Source organism: Simochromis diagramma, unplaced genomic scaffold (genome assembly GCF_900408965.1).
Source record: "Simochromis diagramma unplaced genomic scaffold, fSimDia1.1 OVJJ01000438.1, whole genome shotgun sequence".
Classification (NCBI taxonomy): domain Eukaryota; kingdom Metazoa; phylum Chordata; class Actinopteri; order Cichliformes; family Cichlidae; genus Simochromis; species Simochromis diagramma.
Window position 1 is genome coordinate 228,429 of NW_024387263.1, and position 27,011 is coordinate 255,439.

General features: G+C 41.4%; 2 protein-coding genes across 7 annotated transcripts in view; one reads left to right on the forward strand and one right to left on the reverse strand.

Annotated features, from left to right (window-relative positions):
• Window positions 1–1,194: 1,194 nt before the first annotated feature.
• Window positions 1,195–23,481, reverse strand: rbpjl (recombination signal binding protein for immunoglobulin kappa J region-like). Of its 6 annotated transcripts, none has more exons than XM_040002324.1 (13): window positions 23,265–23,481; window positions 22,788–22,881; window positions 17,900–18,047; window positions 12,848–12,982; window positions 11,420–11,490; window positions 11,192–11,307; window positions 8,931–9,108; window positions 7,390–7,527; window positions 6,244–6,356; window positions 3,885–4,025; window positions 3,587–3,742; window positions 3,335–3,438; window positions 1,195–2,083 (listed from the first exon to the last, which is right to left on the reverse strand). In XM_040002324.1, exons 2-13 carry the CDS (start codon window positions 22,822–22,824, stop codon window positions 1,783–1,785), a joined length of 1,638 nt encoding a protein of 545 aa, XP_039858258.1. In that variant the 5' UTR covers window positions 22,825–22,881; window positions 23,265–23,481; the 3' UTR covers window positions 1,195–1,782. The 6 variants fall into 6 exon arrangements, with proteins under 6 accessions (XP_039858258.1, XP_039858259.1, XP_039858260.1 ...); XM_040002325.1 differs by having other exon boundaries at window positions 22,788–22,884; XM_040002326.1 differs by having other exon boundaries at window positions 22,788–22,884; window positions 23,254–23,481.
• matn4 (matrilin 4) overlaps window positions 17,643–27,011 on the forward strand; it is a 30,492-nt gene continuing 21,123 nt past the window's right edge. The window contains 1 exon segment of the mRNA XM_040002317.1: window positions 17,643–17,952. The gene's annotated coding sequence lies outside the window, so the exon portion shown is untranslated.

The window sequence follows — 27,011 nt, forward strand, 5'->3', positions numbered from 1 at the left end:
GATTTCTCAATGATTTTGCACCTATGCATTAAGATACAATTCATTATTGAAATGCATATTATTCTGTATAACTTTGTCCTTGAGTTATTTAAAATAATACATTTTAATGCTAAACAACTTGAAATAATACTGAAGTAAAAAAATGTACCAAATGATTTCTTGTCTAATATTCTGATTGCCTGTGGGTCTCCACTCTCCTCCACCTTGGTCTTAGTCCCGTTTGTGCTGCTCTATTGGGAATAAAATGCTGGAAATATCACTGGTGTGTGACATGTAACACAGAATAATATTTTCACAAGATTTTAGATTTATAGAACAAACGGGCCTTGTTCTATTTGATAGTTTGACAACAGGTTTTATTGTTTTGTCTTTTCTACACTCAGATATTTCTTTTGTCCATCAGTCACCGGAGCAGCGCCTCTGCTGACACTTTGATAACTTGAACTGTAATTCTTCCCCTGGATTTAATATATTAACATTCACATTCACGCACATCCAGTGAGAGACTGACACCCAGACTGTTTGTCACAGAATATTGGGTTCAAAAACTTTGGGAAGCACATCGTTTTACTTTGCTCTCAACTCACATCCATCCATGAGATAAACACATCCTCCCCTTCACTGTCACTTCTTTTCATTTTTGAATCATATTGAAGGTTTTACTGCCACAGAGACCCTGAACACATCATACAGGACACACAGTGTTTCTCTGGTGGCTGCAAAACTCAGTGATAACTCACAGTGTGTTTGCTCACGCTCAGCACTCATTTGCACTTCAAAACCAGGAACACTGAATTTAGAGATTCGATTTTTAAGGAACAAGGATAAAGTGATGTTTAATGTTCAGTGTCCTTCGTAGACTCTGTGGTGAAAGTCTCTTTATCGGCCTGCCGTCAGTGAGGTCAAAGGTTAGTCAAGCTTCACTAGCACCTGATTTTAGAACGCAGCTGTTTTGTTCCACAGGAGCTTTAATCCAACAAACCACAAAGTCATCCTACAGTCTCAGTCTCAGATGTGTGGGCAGCTGCAGCTGATCTTCTTTAAACGATCACATGAAAATATTCAGATGTGATGAAAGCTCAGGTTTTATCTGTTCTTATTTTGGATGGTTGCCTTTATTACCTAAGAAATGTATAAAAAAACAAATTTTCCTTAAACTCACATATGCAAGGATCTAGTGATTTATTTTTATTAATGTCAGGACTTCTTCCTGCCAGCGTGTTTTCATCATACTGCTGATCCACTGAGATCAACACAGCTGTACATCCAAGTCTGTGCTTCGGTTTTGGTGTTGAAACGTCTCTTTTTTATTAGTCTGTCACTAATTAGCAGGTAAGCAGATTAACAGATGTGATCACATCTGGCTCCAAAATAATAGTGAGGCTGAGGTCGTGGAAGCTTCAACAGAGAGACATCAGTGACATCAGGGGGCGTCAGCCATTCTTTTTTTTCCATTTCATCTCCTGTTTCCTGTTCACACTTGTCTAAAGTTATTAAAGGCTTTTAAAATATACAATTTCTGTCAAAGAACTTTGTGCTGAAGCCTCGATTAGAAATCACAGATATGAAAAGTGTCGCGTTAGTTTCAGTCACGTGACCGAGGAACCGGTTTTCTTTCGTGTGCACTCGTACCCATGTAAACATAAGATTTTGCTTTCTTACTGAGCTTGAAGAAAACGCTTTAATTTTAATGTGCAAAGCAGATGGAAGGACGGTAATTATGATGTCACACCTGTCTCCAGTTCAGCTATTTGTACACTTTGATTCCTGTGAACAAACGAACTAACTCTGCATGAAGAGGTGAAAATTGGCTCTGGTGAACTCCTGATGGATGGTCTCCAACAGGATGTCATCGTCTTGTCCTCCACCCATCCCTCCTTCTCTCTTCCCTCCTCCGGCTGTCATTCGGGCCGACGGGAGCGGCTGGAGCTCAGGCGTGTAGGTGAAACTATAGGAGGTGCGATAAATCAGTCCATCCAGTCGGACGAGAGACAGAGGGACGGTGATGACGCGCCGCAGACAGCGCCAGCCGTCGCTGAAAACCGAAACATCGGGAACGACGCAGAGCAGAGATTTGGGAGACCTGAGAGGAAAAACAAGGACATGAAAGTCAGAGCTGTGGTCTGGAAAGTAAATGAGAAGACAAACTTTGAAAGTTGCTGACTGCTGTAAAGATGTAAGGAGCAGGACGTCACTGGAAGCACCAAATGATCTGATCAAATATAAAACAGATAAAGTGAAGACCTTTAAAGAGTTTTTAAAGACATTAAACTTGAAATGTAACTTATCTGTATGAACTGTGTTGTAGAAAGATGCAAAAAGGAAAAAAATACAGTAAAAGGTATAAAAATGTGACAGAAAAAGTAAGAAAAAATGCAAATGTGACATTTTTCTATACCTAATACTTCTTCAGTTTCTCCTTTCTGAGAATTTGAATGAAGCTGTTTAAGTTAATGAGTATAAACTAAACATAAACGTGTGGCTGGTACGAGGTCTGAGCAGACAGCAGACACTGTGAATGCCCTTTTATAAAATATTTTATTTGAACCTATATTGCGCCTCTGGTTGGCCTGGCAGGGAGGGATCATGTTTCTAATTGGCTGCAGCTTCTTGCACAAACAGCACATTGTGGACGGCTGTTCTTCACACACGCTGCTGCAGAGCCTCACGGTGAGCCGCTCTCACTGTGACCCTGACTTACGATGCCTCAGCACTTCAGGTGTGGGATCTGAGGTGGATCCTGACTTCAGAGGCCTGTTTTACTTCGGTTTGTGTCACGCGAGATTCTGTGAGAGCACGGCTGGATGTCAAGTTTCTGTGATGCCCGTCTGTAAATTACAGACGCCCACATAAGAGTTAGAGGGAGGATTGTTCCCTGTGAGCCAAGCTGAGTTCCTCCTACTGATGTTTGGTTATAACATAAACCTCTTTATACATCGCTCTGGTCCAGGCTTGGCTCCGACTATCAGGGCGGATGAATACGGGTAAAGAGGAGACTTTTTTACATTGATGTCATAACTTTCAAAAATGCTTCCAGTTAAAGTTGCTGAAAAAAATGCCCATCATATTTTCCCAGAGTCCTGAATTTTATCCTTGAAAAAAATATGGTGCATTTTTCTATTTTCAACAAAAACAAATGTTTTAGAAAATCCTCAACAAACTGCGAAAAGTCCCTCTGAGAAGCTCCGCCCCCTGCAGGGGCCATATAAATTTAACAGGTTAAGTTTTTAGGTAAAAGGCGCCTGTGACACTATTTTCCAGCTTTATATTTCGATCCTGCTGAAGCAGCTTTCCATGATTCAAAGCTGAAAACGACTGGTGATTGCTCGCTCACTTGTACATGGTCTCTGCTTCGCCGTTGCCGAACCAGACTTTGAGATGAGGAGTGAAGTTTTCTCCGTGAATTTCCAGCATGGCGACGTGCCCTCCACCGTTCACCTGCAGGAAGAAAAAAGGCACTCTGGATCTCCTTGTTTTGACTGAGTGGTTTGCTCCATTTCTAGCTAACAGCACATTTAGGTTTTTATAAAAATATTATAAAACACATGAGAACCACACAATGTGAAGGTTTGTCTTGGCACTTCACCTCTAACCCAGTGACAACAGGAAATGGGCTAACTGGTGTCGTGATACAAGCTAGACCCTGATTGAAGGTGAACTCTACGACTTCCACCCCGATGATGGTCCAACAGGACCCGTCATTCAGCACCACTTTGCTGGGATCTCTGACGCTGAACGGGGCCTGAAGGGAAGAAAAAGATGGAGGAGATGATTAAAAGGAAGAAACACGTCAACAGGACAAACGTGAAGGTGTCAGCTCGAAGAAATAAACACAGGCAGGTGGAGGACGAATCGAAAACAAAGGCTGGGAAAGAGAAGAGAACCTGGTACTCTATGATGGCGTCGTTGGTTAGACACAGATAGGCGTGAGGGTTGTCTCTGAACTGAAAGGCGCACTTGTGGAGCTGAGAAACGGGCTCGTCCACGTCTAAGATGGCGTGCTGCTTGTTGACCTTTCGGATCACCTGAAGATGAAGAACTTTAGCTTAGAATCGATTTATGAATAACTAAAATATTTTCCCCAATAATAACAACTTAACTGTTAGAAAAAAAGGTGCTCAGGCATGATTTGGAGAGTCACTGTTTATCTGTTCTAGCAGCTCTTTGAGGCGAATGTGAAATGCAGTTCACATTTGTTTTAGTTGGAGCCAGTTCGCCTGTTTATGTGTGTAAATAAAAATGCATTGAAATCATTTAATTATAAGTCACTGAATTTACAAATAGGTTAAAAACTTTGGTTTATTACAAATGCTAAATACACTGAAACTCAGTGTACTGATAGAAGAAAAAAAACAAAGGAAAGGAGAGTTTTTAAATATAGAAAAAATTAAGAAGTTTAAATGATGCTTTTGTTTGGATTTTGCAGGTGGAGAGTTTGAATTTGCTGTCAGGACACTGCAGCTGTGGGAGGATCACAGCTCGAGGCGGTGCGTCTGATTGTGCTTACGGACAGTTTCTAGATATAAAAGGGCTTAATCATCACTTTACAAAGATTTTGACATATTCACACATCCTACTGTGGTCTTATATAACTGTATATTACCCAGGTATTATTGCTGAGGGTAATAAAAACATAAATTTGTCTAATACATCTACAATAACAGTTTTTTTAGATCTGTTGAAGAAGAAATACCACGGGCTTCTAAAAACCATCCAAATATATCATCTCACAGATGTACAGTCAGAGATCAGGAGAGTAAAATAAACAGTGAGCAGCTGTCTGAGATAACACAACAACAGAAACTGAGCGATTCGGGTTTTAAAAGATGTACAAACCAGGTGTATCTGTGGAGGTTGGACACTGAATTAACTGTGGTGTTTTCTGGCGCTGAGTCCAAACCTCAGTATTAAGACACTTAAATGTACCCTAAACTGCACCACACACACAATCTGAAACACTTTGTTCTCGTGCTGCTGAGCGTTTTGTCTTCACCTCTCCGGTCGCTGAACGCCGACCACGACCACCACAGTCCAACGCCAGCTTTCTCTGTCTTTAAACAAACCGGCTGCAATAGGCCTCAACTACAAAAACATATAGAGGTGTGTTGTGCGGGTATACCCTCACCAATTACCAGCAGGCCAGCAGCTCAGGGTGTTATGACAGCAGTTTAGGAAGTACAGAGAAAGGGTGTGCTCAGCGAAATGTGACGGACGGCAGTGCAGACGTTTGTCTAAGAACGGCTCAAACTGGAAGGATATCTGTGGGATGATCAGCTTATGTAACACCTGCACAGACACACATCTGGAAGTCATTCAGTATTGAGCAGCGATTATACCTTAACTGATTTTATGGTCAAATAATTAGTGCAGAGCGCACCCATTTCCCCACTAATTTCCAGCTATAGATGGTTATAAAGAGCTTCTTTTGTTGATAAGATATTGAAAAGTCAACATTGATTAATCCAACTTACTTCCAGGAATCTGGTGTCTCGCTAACAAACACGTCAGCAGTGTGTCTGCTTTGGGATTTAAAGATTCTTAGTAAACTAGCAGGATTTTCCCAAATCTCGTGGTTATTGTTTTAATATCCTGAGATGAGCTCAGAGAATTTCATCCGAGACTTCTGAATTTACAGGGTTGTTTAATCTCAGTGGTGGATTGTTTCATGTATATCAGCCAAACTAGAAACTAGATTTAGGAACATAAACTGTGGCTAATCTGGAAAACACTCCATGTTTCCACCAGAAAAAACTATTTACTGCCCCAAATCTGGAACTAATGACACCTGTGGCTGTGGGAGGGGCTATTCCTAGAAATTTCCTAATGTTTTACAGACGCAGACCTGAGATTCAGTGACACAATTTTCTTTTCACAGAAAAAAATAAATAAAAATCATTTGATTCTCCATTTTGTAGAAATGTGGCATGGTTAGAAAAAAGGCATTAAAAGGTATCTGGTATTTCTATCATGTTCATTACAAGATTTTTATTATGAGGTTTGTTTCCATCATCTCACTGTGTCGTCCTCTGCAGCTGTTTAACGGCACTGACTACAGCAGAGGTTTTTAAAGCTTTGGCTGAGTGCAGATAAAATTCGCTAGAATACCAGTGAGGGCACATATGGTGGACAATACAAGGTATGCACTATTCACATGCGCTCTGTGTGTGTGTGTGTGTGTGTGTGTGTGTGTGTGTGTGTGTGTGTGTGTGTGTGTGTGTGTGTGTGTGTGTGTGTGTGTGTTACCATGGGTGGCAGAGCTGCTCCAGACTCGGTGCACACTAGCTGGACCACACAGCCGTAACAGATGAAGCCTTCGCTCAGCACAAAGCCCCCTTGCTCAGCACACTGGTCATCTACTACATGCACGCACACACACACACACACACACACACAACTATGCATGAATATTCATATTCCTTCCCCTGCAGCACACACACACACACTGACGGTTAATTTCTGCACATTTTCAGCTTTATTACATTTTTTCCTTACATGACTTTTCTGCTAACAGAGGACAAACAGACCGTCGGTGTGCGTGATCGAAGAGAGGACCAAGTGCTGATGGATGAATGACTGAGGTTTGGGTTTTGGTGGTGGGAGGTCCGTGCACACAGGGCACTGTGTTAAATAAATAACCTCACAGATCTTTAAATGGACTCTTCTAGACTTTACTGAGGAAAACCGCTCGCACAGTGACTGTATTTATGCAGGATGGCTGCAGGGCGAGAAGACACGTCTGCTGACTGGAGGATACACGTTTGACACCATCACAGACAAATCAGAGCCTGTTTTCATAGATGTATTTGATCTCTCACACACAGGACACCGCACGAATCCTTCCACATGCTGTGTTCCTACTTCTCTGTTTGGTTTAGGTGAGGATGCTGGAAGAATAAAGCATCCAAAAGACACCATGAGGACCACGGGTGTAGGTTCTGTTTGGGGACACCAGCAGACACACTTCCTGCCTATTGAATTTGTATACAACAATTTCTACCTTACGTGCATCGATTTATAGAAGAGAAATGGGCAATACAACCCAGTAAGAGCTCTAAGCTGTTCTGTGTTACTCAACATAATTATTCTCCACATTGTTCATTCAATGCACTCATTTTACTGAGTGAGACTAAAAACAAGAAGCTCAGGCAGTATAACTGTGCTAACATCCTTCATATTACAGTTTGAGGGTAAACGGCAGTTTTATGGGATGTCTGTGTTCTACATCTATGTTTTTCAGTTAAAGTCAAACAGTTAAATCATAAACTGAAAACATTATGACCTTCCCTGTATCCAAAGCATGTGTTTGTGTGTGAATATAAAGCTTTGAATCTACTGTACTGTTTGCACACAAGCCGTGACACACGCTGACACGGACACACACACACTTACCCATGGTGATGGTGAAGGCCGTCCAGTGTCTGGCGCTCGCTATGAAAGCTCCTCTGTCCACCGAGAGGTAACGAGTGCTGACGGTCTGAGAGCGTAAACGGTTAAACAAAGCCACCCTGGAGCAGGATGAGATACACACTGCACACACACACACACACACACACACACACACACTGTTAGTGGGATTTAAAGGATGTTTGTGTGGGACAGTCTGGAATTTAACCATTTTGAAAATAAGAAATAAACACAAACAAGCTCTGGTGGCTTGGTGACAGTCATATGATGGAAACTGATTTTAATCAAACATTTTAATTTATTTTTTTTAAATATCCTGGTGAGTAAATACATTTAGCATAAATAAATCTCTGAGCATCATGTTTCCTGTGAGACTTTTATCAAATGAGAGCTGGTGAAATGATAGACAATTGTCTCAGTGTGTGATGAAGGACAAGTGATGAGCATTTAGTGCAGGTCCACATAAAGTGAGCCCACTGGGAACCTGTGAGGCACAAACATGCACACATGTGAGTTTCTGTCAGTGCGCCCCAGGGTGGCTGTGGCTACAATGTAGCTGCCATCACCAGTGTGTGAATGGGTGGATGACTGGATGTGTAAAGCGCTTTGGGGTCCTTAGGGACTAGTAAAGCGCTATACGAATACAGGCCATTTACAGGCCATTACATCACACGTGTGCTCAGGCTTCACAGCAGCTCAGCACTGTGGCATCACAGCAAGAGGATTCCTGATTTGGTCCTTCAGTGAGGAGGTTGCATGTTCTCCCTGCGTCTCTGCATGTTCTGGTTTTCAGGTTAACTCCTGTCAGCACAGGCTGAACTAAGTCACACGAGACCAGAGACCACTGAGACCATCTGTGTTAAACGTAGTCATTCTGTTTGTCCTTCCCTGATCTCATCTCAGGATAATAAAACAACAGCGATAATAATTTACTGAGAATCTGTGTTTAAACTCAAATCAAGTCAATCCGTGCGCACCACACAGTGTCATCCCAGGATGAATGCAGGGAATCCTGAATCTATGTGAGGACCATGACTCCCACCCTAACATTAACCATCAAACTTAAAGGCGTCTTCATAGTTTCCATCTTAATGTCTGCAACGATTCACATGATGCAAACGTCATCAAACAGGCCAAAACACAGAGACAGTTAAATCAACACATTTCCCCCCTTTTGTTTCTGAATGAAATCATTTTCCATGATTTTACTCAATTTTAGTTTCCTTTGATTCATTTTCAGTTTCCTTTGATTCATTTTCAGTTTATTTTGGCTCTTTGCTTTTTGTTGTTTTTGCTCATTTGTGTTTTTCTTTTTTTACTGTGTCACCAAGGAGACCAAAATAGTAAAAATCATACTAATGTCTAATTGCTAAAGAAATGACAACAGACCTCCAAAGCAAAACAAACACAAATATCCATCTCAGGTGATGTGAGACCTTTTCAAATGTTCATTTCTGCCACTTATCCTCAGTTTAAAAATAAATGGAAATCCCTGATTTGTTGGATTAAAAGTGGAATAAACCCACGATCAGCGTTCTTCATGGACTGTCTCTTCTGGGAGGGTTTGGAGATGACTTTGATCATCCGGCTCTGGAACGAACCCACTTCCTGTCTGTTGCCCAAGAAGAGGCGCAGCAGCAAGCAGAAATGCTTCCTCTTGTCCTGATCAGAGATGAACAGCGACTTGGCGCAAGCGAACATCTGCTGACGAGACACACAGACAGCATGAGTGTGAGACTTATTACACTTCACATAATCAGACGCAGAGGAGGAAAACTCTTCAGGAATGTTGTTTTTCATAAATAACTTTAATTGAAATAAACTTTTTCTGGTTATTTTTTTCTGCTTTTCTCAGTATTTGACGCTCGGCTGAAGGTTGTACAGCAATAAAGACAAAGCACGTCTGTTTCTCCATCAGTCAGTAAATAAGCGAAAGAATCAGAATCAGAATCAGAAAGGGTTTATTGCCAGATGTTGAGGAGGTTTACAACATTAGGAAATTGCTGCGGTGCTTAAAGGTTTGCAGCCGTGCAGTTTTTCTGTCAGACGCGACTGTTTGTTGAGTCAACAATGGCCTGAAATAAAAGGTTTAATGCTCGTGGCCGAGTAAACACACGCAGAGCTCAAACACAACAGTTCATACATCATCAGTCACTTATCTGCTCACTCTCATCCGCCTGAATGAAACTTTTTCTAAGGACTGTTTTTACTCTTGTCACAGTAAATATACATGTCATGTATCATATGTCGTAAAAAAAAATTGTAGACTTTGCCTTTAATATGAGGTAGTTACAAAAAAACCCACAAAGCAAAACAACAGTATACGACGTGTACAGCTCGCACTGAAAACACCGGTCGGTTGTTTAACGAGTGTAACAAACGATGTTTATGACAGCGACGTTAATAACTGTGTGTAAAACCGCAGAACTCTCAACAAAGCCGAGGTTTCATCACTGCTGCTTCTTTTCAGCCAAACCAACGTGGTGACAAAGAAACTTCAGATGTGTGCTTATGGTTGTGAAAGGACCCATTTTAAATCAGTTCGTGACTATTTTCCTTCCTAAAACTGTACAGAGTCGTTTTGGTGCCTAAAACTAACCAAACAGCCGCTGAAAGCACGAAAAAGATGAAATAAAAAGAAAGAATTTCTGAAACACATCAGACAACAACAACAGCTCCCTGTGTTATGTGTTTGATCCTGACCTCCACTCTGTATCTTGTGGCAGATGAAAACTTAAAGTGTTGTGTTTCTGATTTCTGCTTGTGCTGGTCACTAACCATGTCTGGCAGTTTTTTATGCACTTCACCTGTTTGGTGAGGCACTCTGGACTTCACATATTCCTGTGTGTGGATTATAGAAATGAGAACCAGAAGTGCAGAATGCAGGAAGCAGATTTCATTTAAAAAGTAAACGGCCTGTATTTATATAGCGCTTTTACTAGTCCCTAAGGACGCCAAAGCGCTTTACACATTCAGTCATCCACACATTCACACACTGGTGATGGCAGCTACATTGTAGCCACAGCCACCCTGGGGCGCACTGACAGAGGCGAGGCTGCCGGACACTGGCGCCACCGGGCCCTCTGACCACCACCAGTAGGCAACGAGTGAAGTGTCTTGCCCAAGGACACAACGACCGAGACTGTCCAAGCCGGGGCTCGAACCGGCAACCTTCCGATTACAAGATGAACTGCCAGCTCTTGAGCCACAATCGCCCCGTTAAAAGTGAGTTTTTAGTGCTGATATTCAGCTCGATCCAAACTTAGAGAAACTCAGAATGTCGTTTGGCTTTCTGAGCGTTACAGACGATCACAGTGTTGCTCTGTGATGCTTTCACTCCAACACTCTTATTCCACTGAGGGGCAACCAAAGACACTCAGTGTACTTCTATTGGCAACAATTTTGGTCTAATTACTCTGTAACTTTGCATAATTAATTAAACTTTTGCGTATGGGTATCACTGACTTTGTATTAATATTTCAGTTTAATCATCAGCATCATTATAGCATCTCTAATCAGTTATGTCTGAAAATAATAAAATAATAAATTCTGCAAATCTTCAGAAAACTGTTCAGGACAAAGACGTGGATGGATGCAGATGGCTCGCTGGTGCCACCTCAGCCCCCATCAGTGAACACCTGGAGATGAATTGAGAGGATAACTAACGGGACAAAGGGGGAGCGTAAATCCCAGAAAATTAGTGTCTGTGTCACAAAAGGAATTTTCTGACCGGGAACGACTGTCGACATAAACAGAGGTTTGCTCACGGCCACCAGAGAGCTCTCACCCTGGAGTTTGGCTGTTCATCGAACACCAGTTTGAATGCGTCTGCCTGTGACTGGCTGGAGCTGTCCAGGCACATGTAACCACACACTCGATACACAGAGTCGCCATAACCGGCCGCTGGATGGAAAAGACAATGAGAAGGAAAAACAGCAGTGAGCGGAAGAATGTAAGACATTATAAAATTCACTCAAATTTTAATGTAAAGCTGACTATAATCATCTTTATTTACCTTTTAAATGGTCCTGCGTGACTTTCCATCCATGGCCAGTGATGTAAACACAAGGAGGAGGGCAGAAGAACCTGGAGGTGATGCAGAAACAGTCACTGAAACAGCAGATTTTATCCCACTAAACCAGTTCATGATTTCACTAATCTCTACATCAAGATTTTCTTCTTCTGTTCATTCATCTGTTAAAATCAGGTGAGTCTCGTGTGTATTACAGGTATTACAAAACGTTACTCTGCCTTAAACATCACGGGCAACAAACTCAGTCTCACTAATGGGAAATACTGTGAAATGTAAATCACATGATTGGACAAAATAAAGCTTTCTTTGATTTATTCAAATGCATGTCCTGCTCAACATAAAGCAAGTTTAATCAGAAGAAACTTGTTTGTTCACAACTCTAACTGTCGTGCATAATAATGGTTAAAGAAGGTGAACGTGCAGCCAGTTCACATCAGCCTTTTTCAGCTGCATGAATATGACAGCTCAGGGCAGTTACAGGACACACAGGAGAACAAATTACATCATGAATAAGAATCTTCAAAAGAATATTGCAGGACAGAATATGACATTAGAAAATCAAATAACAAAGGACCTTTGATCATGCAAACTATCCATAACACACAGCCGGGCTCTCATGAAACTGGCTGCACATAAAAAACTGCAAATAAACTTTGCAGTTTCTCAAAAACTCAAAAGTATATTCACCTTCCTCTACTTCAAGTCTTTAATCTCATCTTTAATTTTAGTTTTGTGTGCCAGTTGCTAGCTGTAGCTAGAGGTGAAATGACTGGTTTGTTATTAAGTTTCCACCAAATGTCAAATATGTTGCAGATTTCTTATTAATTTCCTGCTTTCTGTGACTTCATGTGTAAGAAAACAGCATTTCTTTGGGGTTTGCGTCCAAAAGAAATCATCTGTTGTTCTCGAGGAAATCATTTTGTCACTGTTTTATGACACTTTGTGGATCTGTGTAGATATTAAAGTAACTGCCAAATAAACTGGGAAATCTGAGCCTGTCCCTCAGATCAGTCAGACGAATCAGTTTGTTAGAAAAACATTTCTGTGTTGGGTTTAATAAAATGTGTTAATGCCGCAAGTTTATTTGTGTAATATCTTGATGCATGCTCAGTCATCATCGATCAATGAGCTTTGATCAGTGGTAGCTGGTCAATGGCCATGACAATTTGCAGATTAATGATCATAAACTGACCTCACAGCCCATTGTTTATTCATGCGCCTGGTTTCAGTCATTGCAAATAAACTGTTTATAAAGTTGGGGAAACCTGCCGTCAGCTGAGACTGAAGAACTCACCTGGATGAGTGACGAAACGTTTCTCCCACTAAAAACGTTACGTCCAGATGAACAGAATCAACTGTTTTTGGATTATTTGTGTAATCTATTTTATTTCTATAAAATCATCACCACACCTTTTCTCATTGCCGTAGGACTTCTGAGCGACCTTGGCGTGCAGGATGGTGACACTCTGGTCTGCGTGGGCTTCTCGTCCTAGATCTGCTGATGCTCCCAGTAACTGACAGCCTTGAAACCCTGAGTTCAGTCTCCTGATTGGACGACAAGGATGTTTGTCACAAAGAAAAGCAAAAAACAACACATAGTGTGTTTGTGGGGAAAAGCCAAGATTCTGATGGTGCTCAACAGAAAAACTATGTATAAAAGTGTTGATGGAGGTGCAAATGTTTGTGCAAATTTTATGACATAAAATAACTCAGCAGTTGTTAGTTTATCTACAAGTGTGAACATCACTGTAGCACTTTAGGAAAAATCAGGGGTCACAAATATTCATAATACAGGAAAGACCAGTGCTCCAAAACATCCTCCATCACCATCATCGTCTGACTTTAAATCAGGCCCGTTTCTAAACTCTGTGTGATGTCTGCAGCATCTCAGCCCAGTTTGGTGTTTTTCACAGAAACTAAATGTGTGCAACGAGACTCCGTTTCAGGCAGACAGCTCACTGCCATCATAAACGAACACATGGACGTGGTTAAAGTGGTGAAAACCTGCTCGTTCCCTTAAAAAAACAAAGCTGAGTGACACATGAATGAAGCAGACTAGAGTTTTACCACCATGTTATCAAGAAACGAATCCCACTGTAGTTTGAATTACACTTTTTTTCATGTTCCCACAAAGTAGCTCAGACTAAGCACACAATTATCATCAGCAGACACTCCATCCATCTTAAAAGAGACTCAACAGCAGCAGATATAAATACAGGCAAGCCAAAGATGGGATAACAGTGTTGTTAGAGACTCATTAAAACATGGAACAGTTCTTTTTATAGCTGGAAAACATTCTCAGCACAGAGAGAAAAGACAGGAGACGCAGTAATGTCACATTTTCACAAATTTAAGTTTCAGATACAGACTCTGGACCAAATGAAAGCAAAATAATCCTGTCTGATCAGAACTAGTTAACTTACAGGTTACTCGTACAAAAATAGCATGTTAATACACATATGCTGATGCATATACATGCAGTTTATTATTCAATACATGCTACTTTATATGCAGTTTAGATTTACAGTTTAGGTCTGTGGTTGCTTTTCTTTGTTGATCACTTGACTTCTGCATTCATGCTTATTTCATTTCTTCTTCTGGCCTCTGGTTTTTTCTTGTTTCATTTTGTTCCACAGAGCATCTTTGCTCATGTCTGGATCCATATTTTTCATTTTTTAGTAGATTTACATGTTCACAGTTCAAAACAGTCAAAAGGATAAAACTTTTAGAGCAGGGTGGACTCCTTGTACATACCCTGACCTCACTATTCAAAACTTGGGCCATGTTTAATATGAACATACACCAACGGAGATATATGGATGTGTATGCATGTTTGTTTTTTCTTGCAAATAAAGAGAAACATTATTCAAATATAGGCAGAACTTAAAAGCTATTGTTTAATCACATTATTTGTTTCATGTATTGTTCATTTTCTCCTCTGATTGACATTTAATTTAAAGAAAAAACCCTCAAAGTCTTATTTCCAGTCATTAAATTTTAGATATTTCATGTTTTGACAGCAGGTAAGTGAACAGCAGGTAAGTGAACAGCAGGTGAGCCACTGCCAGAACAAAACTAGACTAAGTGGACAAAAGATTCCTGAAGCACAAATACAGACTTGGGTTTTCTGAATGGACATTTAGTATTTGATATTATGTTTCCACTTGCTGGGTCTTTTGTAATTACAAGACAACAAAGCAGTGCTTTAATCAAATAAAGGCTTTACACTTAGATTTTAATGCTTTTATTAGTCCCACAATTTCCCCTTGTGGGACTAATAAAGGTATCTTATCTTATCTTTTTCTATTCATTTAATCCTGAGCAGGTTATTTACAACCTTTTTACTTTGTAAAGTGTTCATTACTTCTGTTAACGCGGCCTCCTTCTGTGTGATTAGATTTTAAATGCTGAGCTGAACAGCAGGCAAAAGGCTGAAAGAACAAGCTGACTGACCCCGTGTTGCTCTGCTAACAATAGCGCCTGTCACATTAGCTGTGTTTTCTCCCCGCTGTAGCGATGTAATGAGGAGCCAGACACAGAGTTACGACCCCGGGGCCTGGAGTCTGGAATGCTACTCCTAATGAAGACTATCGACACGAGAGGAGGAGAGGAGGAGAGGAGGAAGGCAAGGGAATAAGGAAGGACTCAAAAGACAGCTGAATTATGTAAGTGGTTAAAAGTCAACCTGCTGCGGTTTCCTGTGGCAGCCACCAACTTCTCACACAAATTTAAGGTAACAGCAAATACTTTCCATTCACAACTATTATCTGGATATTAAGATATTAAAAAAGTGGAGAAACTGAGAGTGACTAAAGTCCCAAACATAGATGGCACAGTGGATGTTTGAGCTTCACATGCAGACTTTGGACTCTTCAGTACAGAAACACGACTTCACTTTTCAAGCTTTAAGTAGAAAGAAACTCATGTTTGAACAACTCATAAGAAATATTTTCCAATCCTATTATGGCAAACAACAAACTTTAACTCAGTTCTATTACAATAACTCTAACATCACGAAAAATGAAAAAATCATGTATCACTTCTCTTTCTTATGGTTTATATTATTTTTGAAGCCCTTAAACTGTTACTGAGCACAAAGCATTTAGCAAATATATTATTTGTGCACTTAGAAAAGTCACCAAGGTTACAAGTCCTTCTATAATCTCGACCCTGATGATGACACATGTATTCAGACCAGCTGGTCTCCATAAGGGCGAGCGCCTGCTTGGCCAGCTGTACTGAACATCAGATCCTACTAACGCCTCTCTCCACGGGTCAGGGTTCAGACTTGAATGGCTGTGTGTGTCTTCACCAGTTTGTAGTTTAAATTAGACCTTCACATTTTCACAGGTCAAAGGGCAGGCGTCAGGAGCGCAGGGCTCCTGGTATTTCACACCAGGAACACAGAATGAACTGAAGAAGGACGGGGGGAGGGGTGGACAGAAATACACTTGCATCTACATCTTCTGGTCCAGATGTTGTTCTAGCACACAAGTATTTGAAAGTTTAAAATCACTACAATTACTGGGTTTGTTAGTATGATGAACTCAACAGGTGTCTGGGCCCTAAAATCCACAAGTGGAAGAAAAGTTTTTTAAATTAGAAGTTTTAGAACCTTCAGAGAATTTGGATCCAAGCTGGTGAGGAGCAGGAGGTTGATGAAGAATAAAGTGTATTTCTCGACTGGTTGTGAGTGGCTGCTGGAGTTTCGAGCTTGCGGCTATTGTTTGGTGAAACTGGTCACATAGAAAGGACTGCACCTAAACCCTCTATGTGATTGCTGGGTTCGACCAGATTGCCCAGGTCACTTGTAGTTTGCATGGAAGTGTCGACTTGTCTGCAAAAACTCAATATTTACACTGTGGGCTGCAGTAAAACCTAAAAAAGTGGGACGCAAACTGAAAACAGAAAACATTTACCTTTAAAATACAAGCTGAAGCTTACCGACATGTTTACTTTGAAGGCAAACAGTGTTTGCAGACAAGTTGGGGTCTTCCATGCAAACCACCGGGAGGTTTTTGGTACATCATGTGAAACCTCTTTGTGACCAGTTTTATTCTAGAAACTGCCAGCAACCTCCTACAACCGCATACCAACTGGTTGCAGAATGCATGGTTTCCTAGCAACTGGTGATTACCAGGTTGGTCTCTGATCGATCTCTAGGTCTGCATGGGGCTTGCCAGAAACCTTCAGTAACCACCTGCAACTGTTTGGGATAATACTCGTTTTTCCCTTATGACCAGTGGCTGCCAGATGGTCGCCTGTGTGACTGGGGCCTTTCTGAACTACTGGGAATTGTTGGTTGCTGTAGTTTGGACACCAGTGTGTGATTTGTGGGTTGACTGGTCTAGGATACGATTATGGGATAAGATGTTGCTTCAACCAAAACAGAAGTGTAGCTCCAAGCCATAGACAGTATATAAAAGATGGCTGTAGCTTTTAAGTCTGAAGCGTGACAGTGACGTGGAAATACCCTATAAAGCAGCTTTCTTTCTGATGACCAGCAGGGGGCGACCATTCTGTTTGCAAAATAAAGTCCAGCTGTTTAGGGGTTTATGTAGAAATGCTTCCTGCAATGCCCAAATAAAAAATGAGAATGAAGCAGAATATGCTTCAGGAAAGACCTCAGCACATCTGGGTTCACAAAACCAAGATAGCAACAGCTTAAATGCACAGCTTTAAAACTGGACCTCAGTAACTAAGCTGTGATGCCAAGTTGGATACATCCATCTGTTATATACAGTCTATGCTCCAGTCTTAAGTTTTAAGTTTTCATAGCTAAAGGCCAGAAAGACAGTAACACCCAATCGGATTATATGTTCAGGTCACATGACTTGTTCATAAAAGCAAATATCCTATCACGTGCAGGATTTTAACACAAATATCACAATTCAAACTGTTTTGGTTCGTCTGACATGAAGAGTTCCTGCCACATGGGACTCGTTTTCTTTGGCCTAAAAACTGTTAATGTAATCACATTACTTTAGTAATGACATTAGAGTGAGAAAGCTGAACATTAGAGAGTCACTGATCAGTCACAAATTCTCTGTAAAACACTTGATGAACTTTATGAAGCAGAAACATTTGTGCGCTCGTGCGCCGTAGCAGGTCTCACCTCTCCAAAATTCTCCGCGCGCTCAACATTGTTCGGATTTCAAAGGCCGGGGGGCGGGGTCTCTACCTCCCCAAATACTTCTTGGCACTTTTATACCTCCTCACCATCACTGCACCACTTCATTCCAACAGTGAGTAAAACCGAGGGAAGGTCAGCGCGGCAGAAACACGAAGCTGACCTGAAACTTTTTCACGTCCACGCGCTCATTCCTCACCTCCTCTCCGAGACTTTGGGATAAACTCCAGCAAACCGTGACCTCACCTTTCCCGGCCCGGGACGCCCTGCGTGCGTGTGTGTCGGGACTTTTGTCGCAGAGGTCTGAGCACCCGGCTGGTTCTCCGTCTTACCTGTCCCATCCACCCGTCCGTGCTGCATCGTGTCCGGACGGCAGCGTCCCCAGGTGAGTCAGCGGGCTGATTGGGTCCGGGGACAGGGGAGGGGGGTATAACAGAGCGGTGTCTGCCTCGGGGAAGCCAGGTCGGTGCAGCAGTGTTTCTGAGAGGAAACGAAGTGTTAGATTGATTTCACAGTGATACTGTTCAAAGCAGAGATTAACATGATGAGTCAGATCACAGTGTCGCATCATTTAAACTTCATTTAACCGAATGAAATGGGAGATGTGTGCAGGACAACGCGGTGCTTTGCAGCCTGCTTCAGGAGCAAAGGTATGCCCAAAGCAGAAATCATCGAGTTCATCGTGTGATATGGTCACATGTGATATGTGTGCATTAAAGTTTTAACTGAATTGTCTTAGTTTAATATCTGATTAATAATTTCAACCAGTTTTCAAGTAATCCAGTCAAACAGACTGGACTTTAAAATGCAACAGTTTGCTGTTTTTCTTGATTAAAGTAAAAATCTTTAAATTTTAAACTAAAAAAATGGGCTCAGCTTCTGGGAGAAAACTCAAAACTGGGTTATTCTGTGGCATTCAGAGAAAACAGTTAAGTTATTATTCACTGAAATGATCTGTGGATAAATTGTTAATGAAAATAATTGTTAGTCAAATGCCAACACAAGCAGTTTGTGACTGAGAGTTTCCAAAGAGGCCTTCAAAATTTAAGGAGGTTGGAAAAGCCTCTGAAAGTTGGATGTTGGATAAGGTCCAGTTTGGACATTATTATCAGTATTGATCATGATAATAATGCACTAATAAAGACAAGTTCTCACTGATGTTATTATGATTTTTGTACGGTTTTAGCTGCAGTAAGTGTTTACATTGAAGTGAAACAAATGATGAGTCAGTGAAATGAAGTGGAAAGATAATTAAAGGTCACTAAAAGCATCACACAAGCATCTGAAAATAGATGTGAGTGTAAGACAGAGGGAAAGAGGCTTTGGGTTCACACTGGTTGCCTGGAGGTGATGCTTCAGGCAGTCAAAGCCACCATTCAGGGAGAGTCTACTCGAGCACACAGACGGGTCAGGGCTCACGTGGTTAAGTCAACACAGTCAGTCAGAGAGAAGCTTAATCATACAGCCATACAGGCAGGTGGACAGACTGGAGGTGACAGAGTCATGATACAGGCGCATGATCAGCGATGCCGTGTCTCTGGGAAACTTTAAACGGGTCAGCAGTGCAGGCGTGACTAAAGAGGGGCTCTTGGGCTATCAATGCAGCCATGGGTACAAATTACTGGGTACAAGGGGTCCACACCTCCTTTTTCTAGGGGAAAAAAAGTGTGTGTCATTATGAATAATAATGCAGTGCTCAGTCTGGAACTCATTCAGCCAATAATTGCATGAATAGCTGCAGTTTTTCTTTATTTTTTCTTTTGCCTTTTGCATTTTTGAGAACTACTCAAGTGAATCAAAACAGAAATGCAATGAACTACAAATATATCCAGATATGTTTGTGAAAGAGTGGTAAAACGTTGTTAGTTCACTTTATTTGTTGTCTCACATGCTGACGAGATGAAAAAATGAACTTCTCTTTTGCACTAAATGCATAAAACCAAACATTGGTGAGTTTTTGTTTGTCCGAAGGTTTGCGACACAGACTCAACTTAGACCTAAGTTTGTTTGTGTTTTAAATAAAAGGAGAGCTGGGACTGAGAAGCTGTTCTGCACAGCCACATTCAGACTTTCAGTCCTTTTCCATAACGGTATTATTCCCTGCATGCGATGCATTTAGAGGACACATACCCTGACAGGCTCTGTACTCCTAATAATCCTGCTGATGATAATCTACCCACCTGAGCTGCAGTCAGGTCTTTATATAACCGGGCTCAGGTCCGTTTATGTTCGCGGGCAGATGATAATAAAAGGCGGTGGAGGAAGTCGGGGTGTAATTCAAAGACAGGCAGGTAATGAAACTGCTCGCAGTAGCAGACTTAACATCTGGTTCTAATCTAAATCTAACAACAAGAAGTGCTGTGTGTTCATCTCAATATGGTCTCCAGCTGCCACTCAAACCCTAAACCGCCTACAGAACAACCGCAGCCTCTCCGCCCGTCTCACTGTATACATCCAAACTGCTCTCTCTGATCTCCAGCTTTTCTACATCCTTTCTTTCCCCTCACGCTCACTCTGGCTCTCTTTATGTTACACAAACATATGACCTCCGTCTCTGTCCGGCTTTCTAATCTCTGAAGCTCAGAGCTGATGTGTTTTCCTCTCAGTGTGAGTCCAGCCTGTCAGTCAAACTTCTGTCCTTTCTGTTTTTCCACATCTTGCTCTTTCACCTGCTGTTTTAATCTCAGTGCCTTCCTCTTAACATTGCATATGTTCAGTCATATTCACACTGACAGAACATAAAGTCAGTAGAAAACACTGCCATCCATTGATCTGTCTAAAAAGCAGACCTTTAATGAAAGTCTGTGTAGCAGGAATGTTTTTTACACCCTTTATTTGTTTACTGATTCGCCTCCTCAGATTTATCAAGTTTGTTTTTGTTCCCGTTCTATAAAATATTGCAGTTTTTTCCAAGCTGCTGGTGTGTGTTATATACCAGATGTCTTTGGCAGCTTTACACAACGCCGATAGAGAGACGAGGCTGTTTTTTGATGTGTAGCATTACTGTTGTGAAAGGAAGCAGTTTAGCCCACAGGACACTGATAACCACAGTTTATTAACACAACTGTGGACATCCATATCTGTGCACAGGCCACAGCCTTGAGGCTTCCCTCATTTCTTTATTTTTTGTTTCCAAAGGAGATTATCTTGTTTTTTTCAAGTTATCTGCAGCAAAACAATGTTTTTGTTTGTTAAGCCACTTATCTCTAAATGTTTTTATCTATTTTTTATTTATAAAAGAAAACATAAAAATGTGCTTTTGTATTAACAAGGTGATTACCAAAGAGATATTAGCCAGCAACTTGATATATCTCATCATAGTGTGCAGTGTATGCCTTAAACAAAAACCTGTCTGCTTCAGATGAACAGTGTCTGAAGTCATGTCCTTAAGAAACAGGAAGAGAATCCAGCAAAGACCCAACAGAGAACCTGAGAAAAGCATCTGGATCTTTATTTGATCCATCTGCTATTCAAGCTTCAGCAGAAATGTTATCAGTGGAAAGGCGGCTGAAGCCAATCTGAAGGAAGTGTGCCAGACTATATCAGAACATCTGTTCATAAATCGCTGCACCTACTTCCAATGTTAATGAAATCGAGGTGACTCGAGATTGTTGCACAGTGCTTTATAATCTGAGGTGTGTATTTGTGATAAGTCGGGAAACAATCTTACAAGTGACCCAATCAGATGTGGAGCCAGTATTTCACCATCATGATGTTTGACCCCAAATCCAGCTGTTTAAATAAGAAATATTTGTGCCTCCAGAAGATTCATTGTTCTCAATTGACAGATAAGGTAAAAATGACATTTCAATAATGTCTGCTCATAAACTGAAAGTAAAATTCAAATCAGTGCAAATTATTCTTCAGAGGAATAACTATCAGATACAGGGATCTATCAGGGCAGCTCAGTTTTCTTTCTTTGAAAGCATGTTTTCTGGCAGTTGAGCTAGACGTGTCAGGTACTTGTGGCATTTTTCAACAAGCAGGGTTACTGTTGGACTGCTACTCGTTCATAGAGGTTTGACGGAGCTTGAATTTTAGAGTTAGTACAGTTTAGTAACAAACAAAAAGAAACAGAGAATGAAAGGAGACACACAGCTTCCCTTAATAGTCACATTAACAAGAACCGATTCACTTTCACTGTGAGCGCTAACACTTCAAACCTGTAAATTTAGTCTTTCGTTAGACTTCTGATAAACTGAGACTCAGAAACTTTCTAAACGGATGTCTGAAAGGTAAGATTATCTGTCATCTGTCACCATTTTAACCTCTGGGTCATGACCCCAGGGGGGCGGTGCGGCATCATTATCAGAGGCTGACGTGGACGAGGGTAAATAAGATGTTTTCACATGTCAGGCATTCGTTTATAACAGCTCCACTCAGTTCATGTCACCATTGACTGGTCTTTCGAAACTTCACTTATCAAACTGAACCCTAGTTTCCAGATGTTAAGAAGAAAGTGCACTTTATTGGTCCCCGTGGGGAAAATCCCTCTCTGCATTTAACCCATTCACTCAGTGAAGCAGTGGGCAGCCACTGGGCGCCCGGGGAGCAGTGTGTAGGGACGGTACCTTGCTCAGGGGTACCTCAGGGTAGCTGTTCAGGGGAATCGAACCCCCGACCTTCCGATCATGGGGCCACCACTCTACCTACTGAGCTATCCCTGCCCTAAGGTTAATTAAGAGCTGTTAAGGTTAATTAAGAGCTGTTATTCTGATTGTTGTGCATTTTATTCATGCAGCTTGCTAACTAGCCTTGCTGGCTTTACCTAGTAGGTTAGTACTTGACCTTCTTGTTTAAATAACAGTGAGAATGTCGGGCTCCCAACATTAAACAGGACTACAACCAACATGCAAACATTAAGGCTTCAAAGTGAAACTCAAAAAACAATGGGTGAAGTGACGGTGGCTTCATCTTTCATATACAGTCTATGCTCGAGTCACACTCGGTGTGGAGGACATGTTCAGCTCAGGTCGAGGTACGTACCCTCTTTATTCTATCACTGTTCAGTTACAGTAGCCAATGTCACGATACGTAGAACATAACTGCATTTCGTTTGTTACATTTTCCTAATATTTCACACTCAACAGAACTACAGAAGTATTCACGCTGTATTCAGGTTTGGCCAGCAGAGGGGGCTGCAGCCACCATAGCACCACCACAAAAGTGCTTTCCAATAAGTTTTATTTATTTATAGGATTACAAAACAATACTACTAACCTTTCCTGCCATCTTCCCCGACATCCAGTTCATCCATGATGGGCGTGGCCTCTGCTGAATTTAGGATGGGGTGTTCCTCGGGTCCATGGTCACTCTGCTTTTTTAGAAAAAGTTCAGGTTTAACAGAGAAATGTAAGTGACGTAGACCAACAAATGCACACCTAGCAGATAGTCTTAAGGGGGAATAGAACAATGACTTCACTGTCCAGTACTGAGTCCAAGAGCTATGTAATTCTTTTCAGGAAGCTGTCGACTAAACATTAGGTTGGCTTTGTGTTGCAGTTTGATGGTCCACTGAAATCAGATGTTTTTCTGCTGCTGGGTTCACTATCTGTGTAAAAGCCTCAGAAATGCTGACGGGCGACAACATACGTGGCTTTGATGAACTTACAGGGTCAAAAACAAACCATGAGAACTTCACATCGGCTAAAAAACAGCAAGTAATAACATCACAGTATGGTCTTACTGTTAGCTGACCTGAAGTCAGACTGTTGTCCTGCAGCTTTCTGGTTTAGATGCTCCTGTTGTTGTTTGTATTCTGGCCTAAAGTCAGAAAAAAATCTGTTCTATACATTCAGTTTCTGTCCATCACGACTGCAGCGTAGTTAAAATGTCCAGCAATCAGTCCAATGATCAGTCAGCACAGAGCAGAGCTTCCACTACACCTTACAGTCACGCTACAGTAAGAGGGGCTCTGGTGTATCTGCGCGTGTTCATGTTTGCACTTCATCCCGGACCTGTTATCAGGCCATGCTGTGTGTGTGTGTGTGTGTGTGTGTGGATAAGGAGATAATCACCTGTTACCAAACTGCAGATTTCTCATACACACCTTCCTCTTCAGCAAACACTGCAGGTACTTGCAGGCTGATTTTTTTTCTACATTTATCTAACATCAGGTTTTCATTAATTCATTCAGTTAGCCAAAAATGCAAATAGCTTCATTTTTCGCTCTTTTTTTATACTTTAACATGTGGGGAAGAAGGTTTTTAGTCAGAAAAAAAACACCAAACATTAAAAACAGTCCCATAAAAAAGGTAAACCCCCTCAGGAAGCTCTTTTTAGAAACAAAGGCACAATAATGAGCAATTTTCAAGGTAACTTTGCTTCAGTTTATATGAGGAACATGCAAGTTAGTCATTGAGAAGGGCTGTTATTTACAATCTGTAAATCAGTCCTGCTGGCAGTACAAGATACTGTGTTACCTTCATAACACGAGGAAAACACCCTCTGCTAATGAGTGAGCATTTAGCAACAGATTTCTAAGGAAACTGAGAACAGAAGAAATCCACAAAACTTTTCATTTTTCAAGCCTTTAGCTTTATGATTCTCCTCTCTCCAGCACATACCTCCACCTCTCCAGGCTCTCCTCCACCCGATCCCTACTCTCACTACAAATCACAGTGTCATCTGCAAACATCATCATCCACAGAGGGTTCCTGCCTGACCTCATCTGTCAGGCCGTCCATCACCACTGCAAATAAAAAGGAGCTCAGAGCAGCTCCCTGACATAATCCTACCCCCACCTTGAAACGTCAACCTTTAGAGAGCAAGTCTTTCATGCAAAGCTTACCATGTACTGACTTCATATTCTCACACAGATTTTAGTGCTATTGATCTTTAAATAAAAATCCCAACTCATTTCCAATTTGTTGACCTACCTTGATTATAACAGGATGAACAAGCAAATCTGTGTTTTGGGTTTGTATCCTCAGAGTTGTAGAAATTCATGTTTACATGTAAATACCTTCATGTGTGAGCCTGACGTTTCGTGCAGCGTCTCTGTGTTTCACAATCAGCAATAACATCTGCAAAGAACATTAAAGCATGACAAAAACAAACAACAGAAGTCAACAAGATGCCTGTGCTTTCCATCTGTCAGCAGTCACCAGACCAAAAACACATGCTACAGCTCCTGTGATTTACTGCCAGCTCTGACCAATGCTGAAACTGCCAGCTTTGTAAAACTCCTGTGAAAGGGCTTTGTGTTGGTTGGTGATGTGAGATGCCAGATGAACAGTTTGGAGTCACATTTGTCAGCCTCTGTTGAGCAGCGAGGGACAGATGGAGAAGAATGGATCCAAAACAAGCTTGACATATTCCGGTTTTGAGAAAGTGCTGGGATCGCTCATCTTGACACCTAGGTCCCACTGTCCAAATCATGTATTCTTATGCTCATATAATGTTTTACCACATCTAAATCTTCACAAACTGATGCAAAAATAGTCTTTGAGAGGCAGCCCGAAGGCACGTTCCCACAAAGTCCTGAAAGAAATCTGAGCTCATGGATGAGGTTTTTATTTCAGTTTACTCTTATTTAAAGTTAAAGTCACTTTATTTGGGTTAAAAAAAACTGGAGATGAGTTTTAATTAAGGCAGATAAACAACAGCCAAAAAGAAACTGCTTCTCAGTTAAATGATTAGTCTAATCATGATAATCAAAAAATAGTTAGCATTTACATCTTTCTTAAGAAGAAAAAGTGTCTTATTGGTCCCCGTGGAAATCCCTCTGCATTAAGCCTTCACTCGTGAGCATGGGCAGCCATTGGCGCCCAGGAGCATGTGTAGGAATGTACCTTTCCGGGGTACCTCAGGATAGCGTTCAGGGATCGAACCCCCGACTTCCGCTGGGCCGCATCACCACTCAGCTATCCCGCCTCCCCGTAACGTGTAATTCTGATCACCACAGCTAAGCAGTTAAACGTCCTGTAAATGTGTTCTGCAGGTGCTGAAGCAATGCCCATGCCAGGTGAGAGTTCCTTCTGTCCACTGCCTTCAGTGTGAGTTGACATCAGGGAAGAGTGCAGGGAAAGCAGGAAAATGCATCAACATGTTCTTCTCCCAGAGGGAGCAGCACTAACAGGAAACCCAGGCCTGATAATGTGCTGTTGTCTAAGTGTGTCTGTGATCGTCTGTGCTTTGACTTTGTTCGGTAACAGCACAAACATGTCCATTCAGACGAGCTGATGGGAAGCTAAGAAATCTGCAAAAATGTGGAAATGGAGCCTCTGACATTAAACTGATTCTTTAGGCAGTAATAGTAAAAATTATGTAAGTACTTTTACTTTAGTGTTTACTGGTGTAGTGGAGGTTACATCACTACAATCACAGAAAATTAGAAATTATATTCCACAGCCTTCATCTGATGATGATATGACTCATTATGGATTTACTGATCAATTTACAAAACTCACTGAAAGCAACAATTATGTTACTTTTTCATAAACTAAACAGGAAGTATGAAATTGAATGTGTTTGTATGTAACAGGATCGATGCAGCTGAGCTTTAGTTTTAGCTGTTTGAGTCTTTTCACTGATGGATGTAGACCGCAGAAAGAAAATAGTTACATGAAAAATATGTAACAAGGGTTGTAATGGGATCATGCTTTTTTGAAAGTGTTTTTTAAATGTGTTGATGGAGTTTTAACCATGAATGCCATTTGGTTCCATCAGATTCAAGACAACGCAAACATCCTCTCCGCTGAAATCTCCAAACCAGAGAAACCCAAACTTAAATAGTGCAAATGATTTGGAGATGGACTGTCCTTAAACACAGCTGACGGTCGTATTATGACATTTATGGTAAATGGCCTGTATTTGTATAGCGCTTTTACTAGTCCCCCCAAGGGACCCCAAAGCGCTTTACACACCCAGTCATCCACCCATTCACACACTGGTGGAGGCAGCTGCCCTGGGGCAAACTGACAGAAGCGAGGCTGCCATATCGCGCCATCGGCCCTTCCGGCCAACACCAGTAGGCGGTAGGTGAAGTGTCTTGCCCAAGGACACAACGACCAAGACTGTCCGAGCCGGGGCTCGAACCAGCAACCTTCCGATTACAAGGCAAACTCCCCACTCTTGAACCACGATCGCCCTTTAATGAGTTTGACCTTTTACCCTCTTAAATATCAGCTTTAAAAATGACACGTGGATAAATCCAGAGGTTCATTTTTGCTGCCTGAGCTCGAAAAGAACTTTAAAGAAACAGTTTGTGTTTCATCTCTCGTGGTAAAGTCACCTTCACGCCAACATCAACAATATCTCTGCTCTCTGACTGCCGTGTTACAAGTAGCTGAGTAAACTGCACGGTTGATTTACTCTCCAGTATGTGGCATCAAACTGCTCCTCACAAGCATCTAGCTGCCTTTCTAAATGTGATTTTGTATTTAAAGCACATTTTCTTTAAAATTAGGAAGCCCATTCAAATACATTATACTGCCATGCTGC

What these genes read in the sequence shown, in the direction of transcription:
- rbpjl (XM_040002320.1), bottom strand. Translation starts at nt 18,135, where the DNA reads ATGCGACACTGTGATCTGACTCATCATGTTAATCTCTGCTTTGAACAG. An exon ending in CGGACGGGTGGATGGGACAG is followed by an intron (nt 12,983 to 17,899) that starts GTAAGACGGAGA and finishes TCGTCCAATCAG; the next exon opens with GAGACTGAACTCAGGGTTTC. An exon ending in CTGTTGTCACTGGGTTAGAG is followed by an intron (nt 3,439 to 3,586) that starts GTGAAGTGCCAA and finishes TTCTTCCTGCAG; the next exon opens with GTGAACGGTGGAGGGCACGT.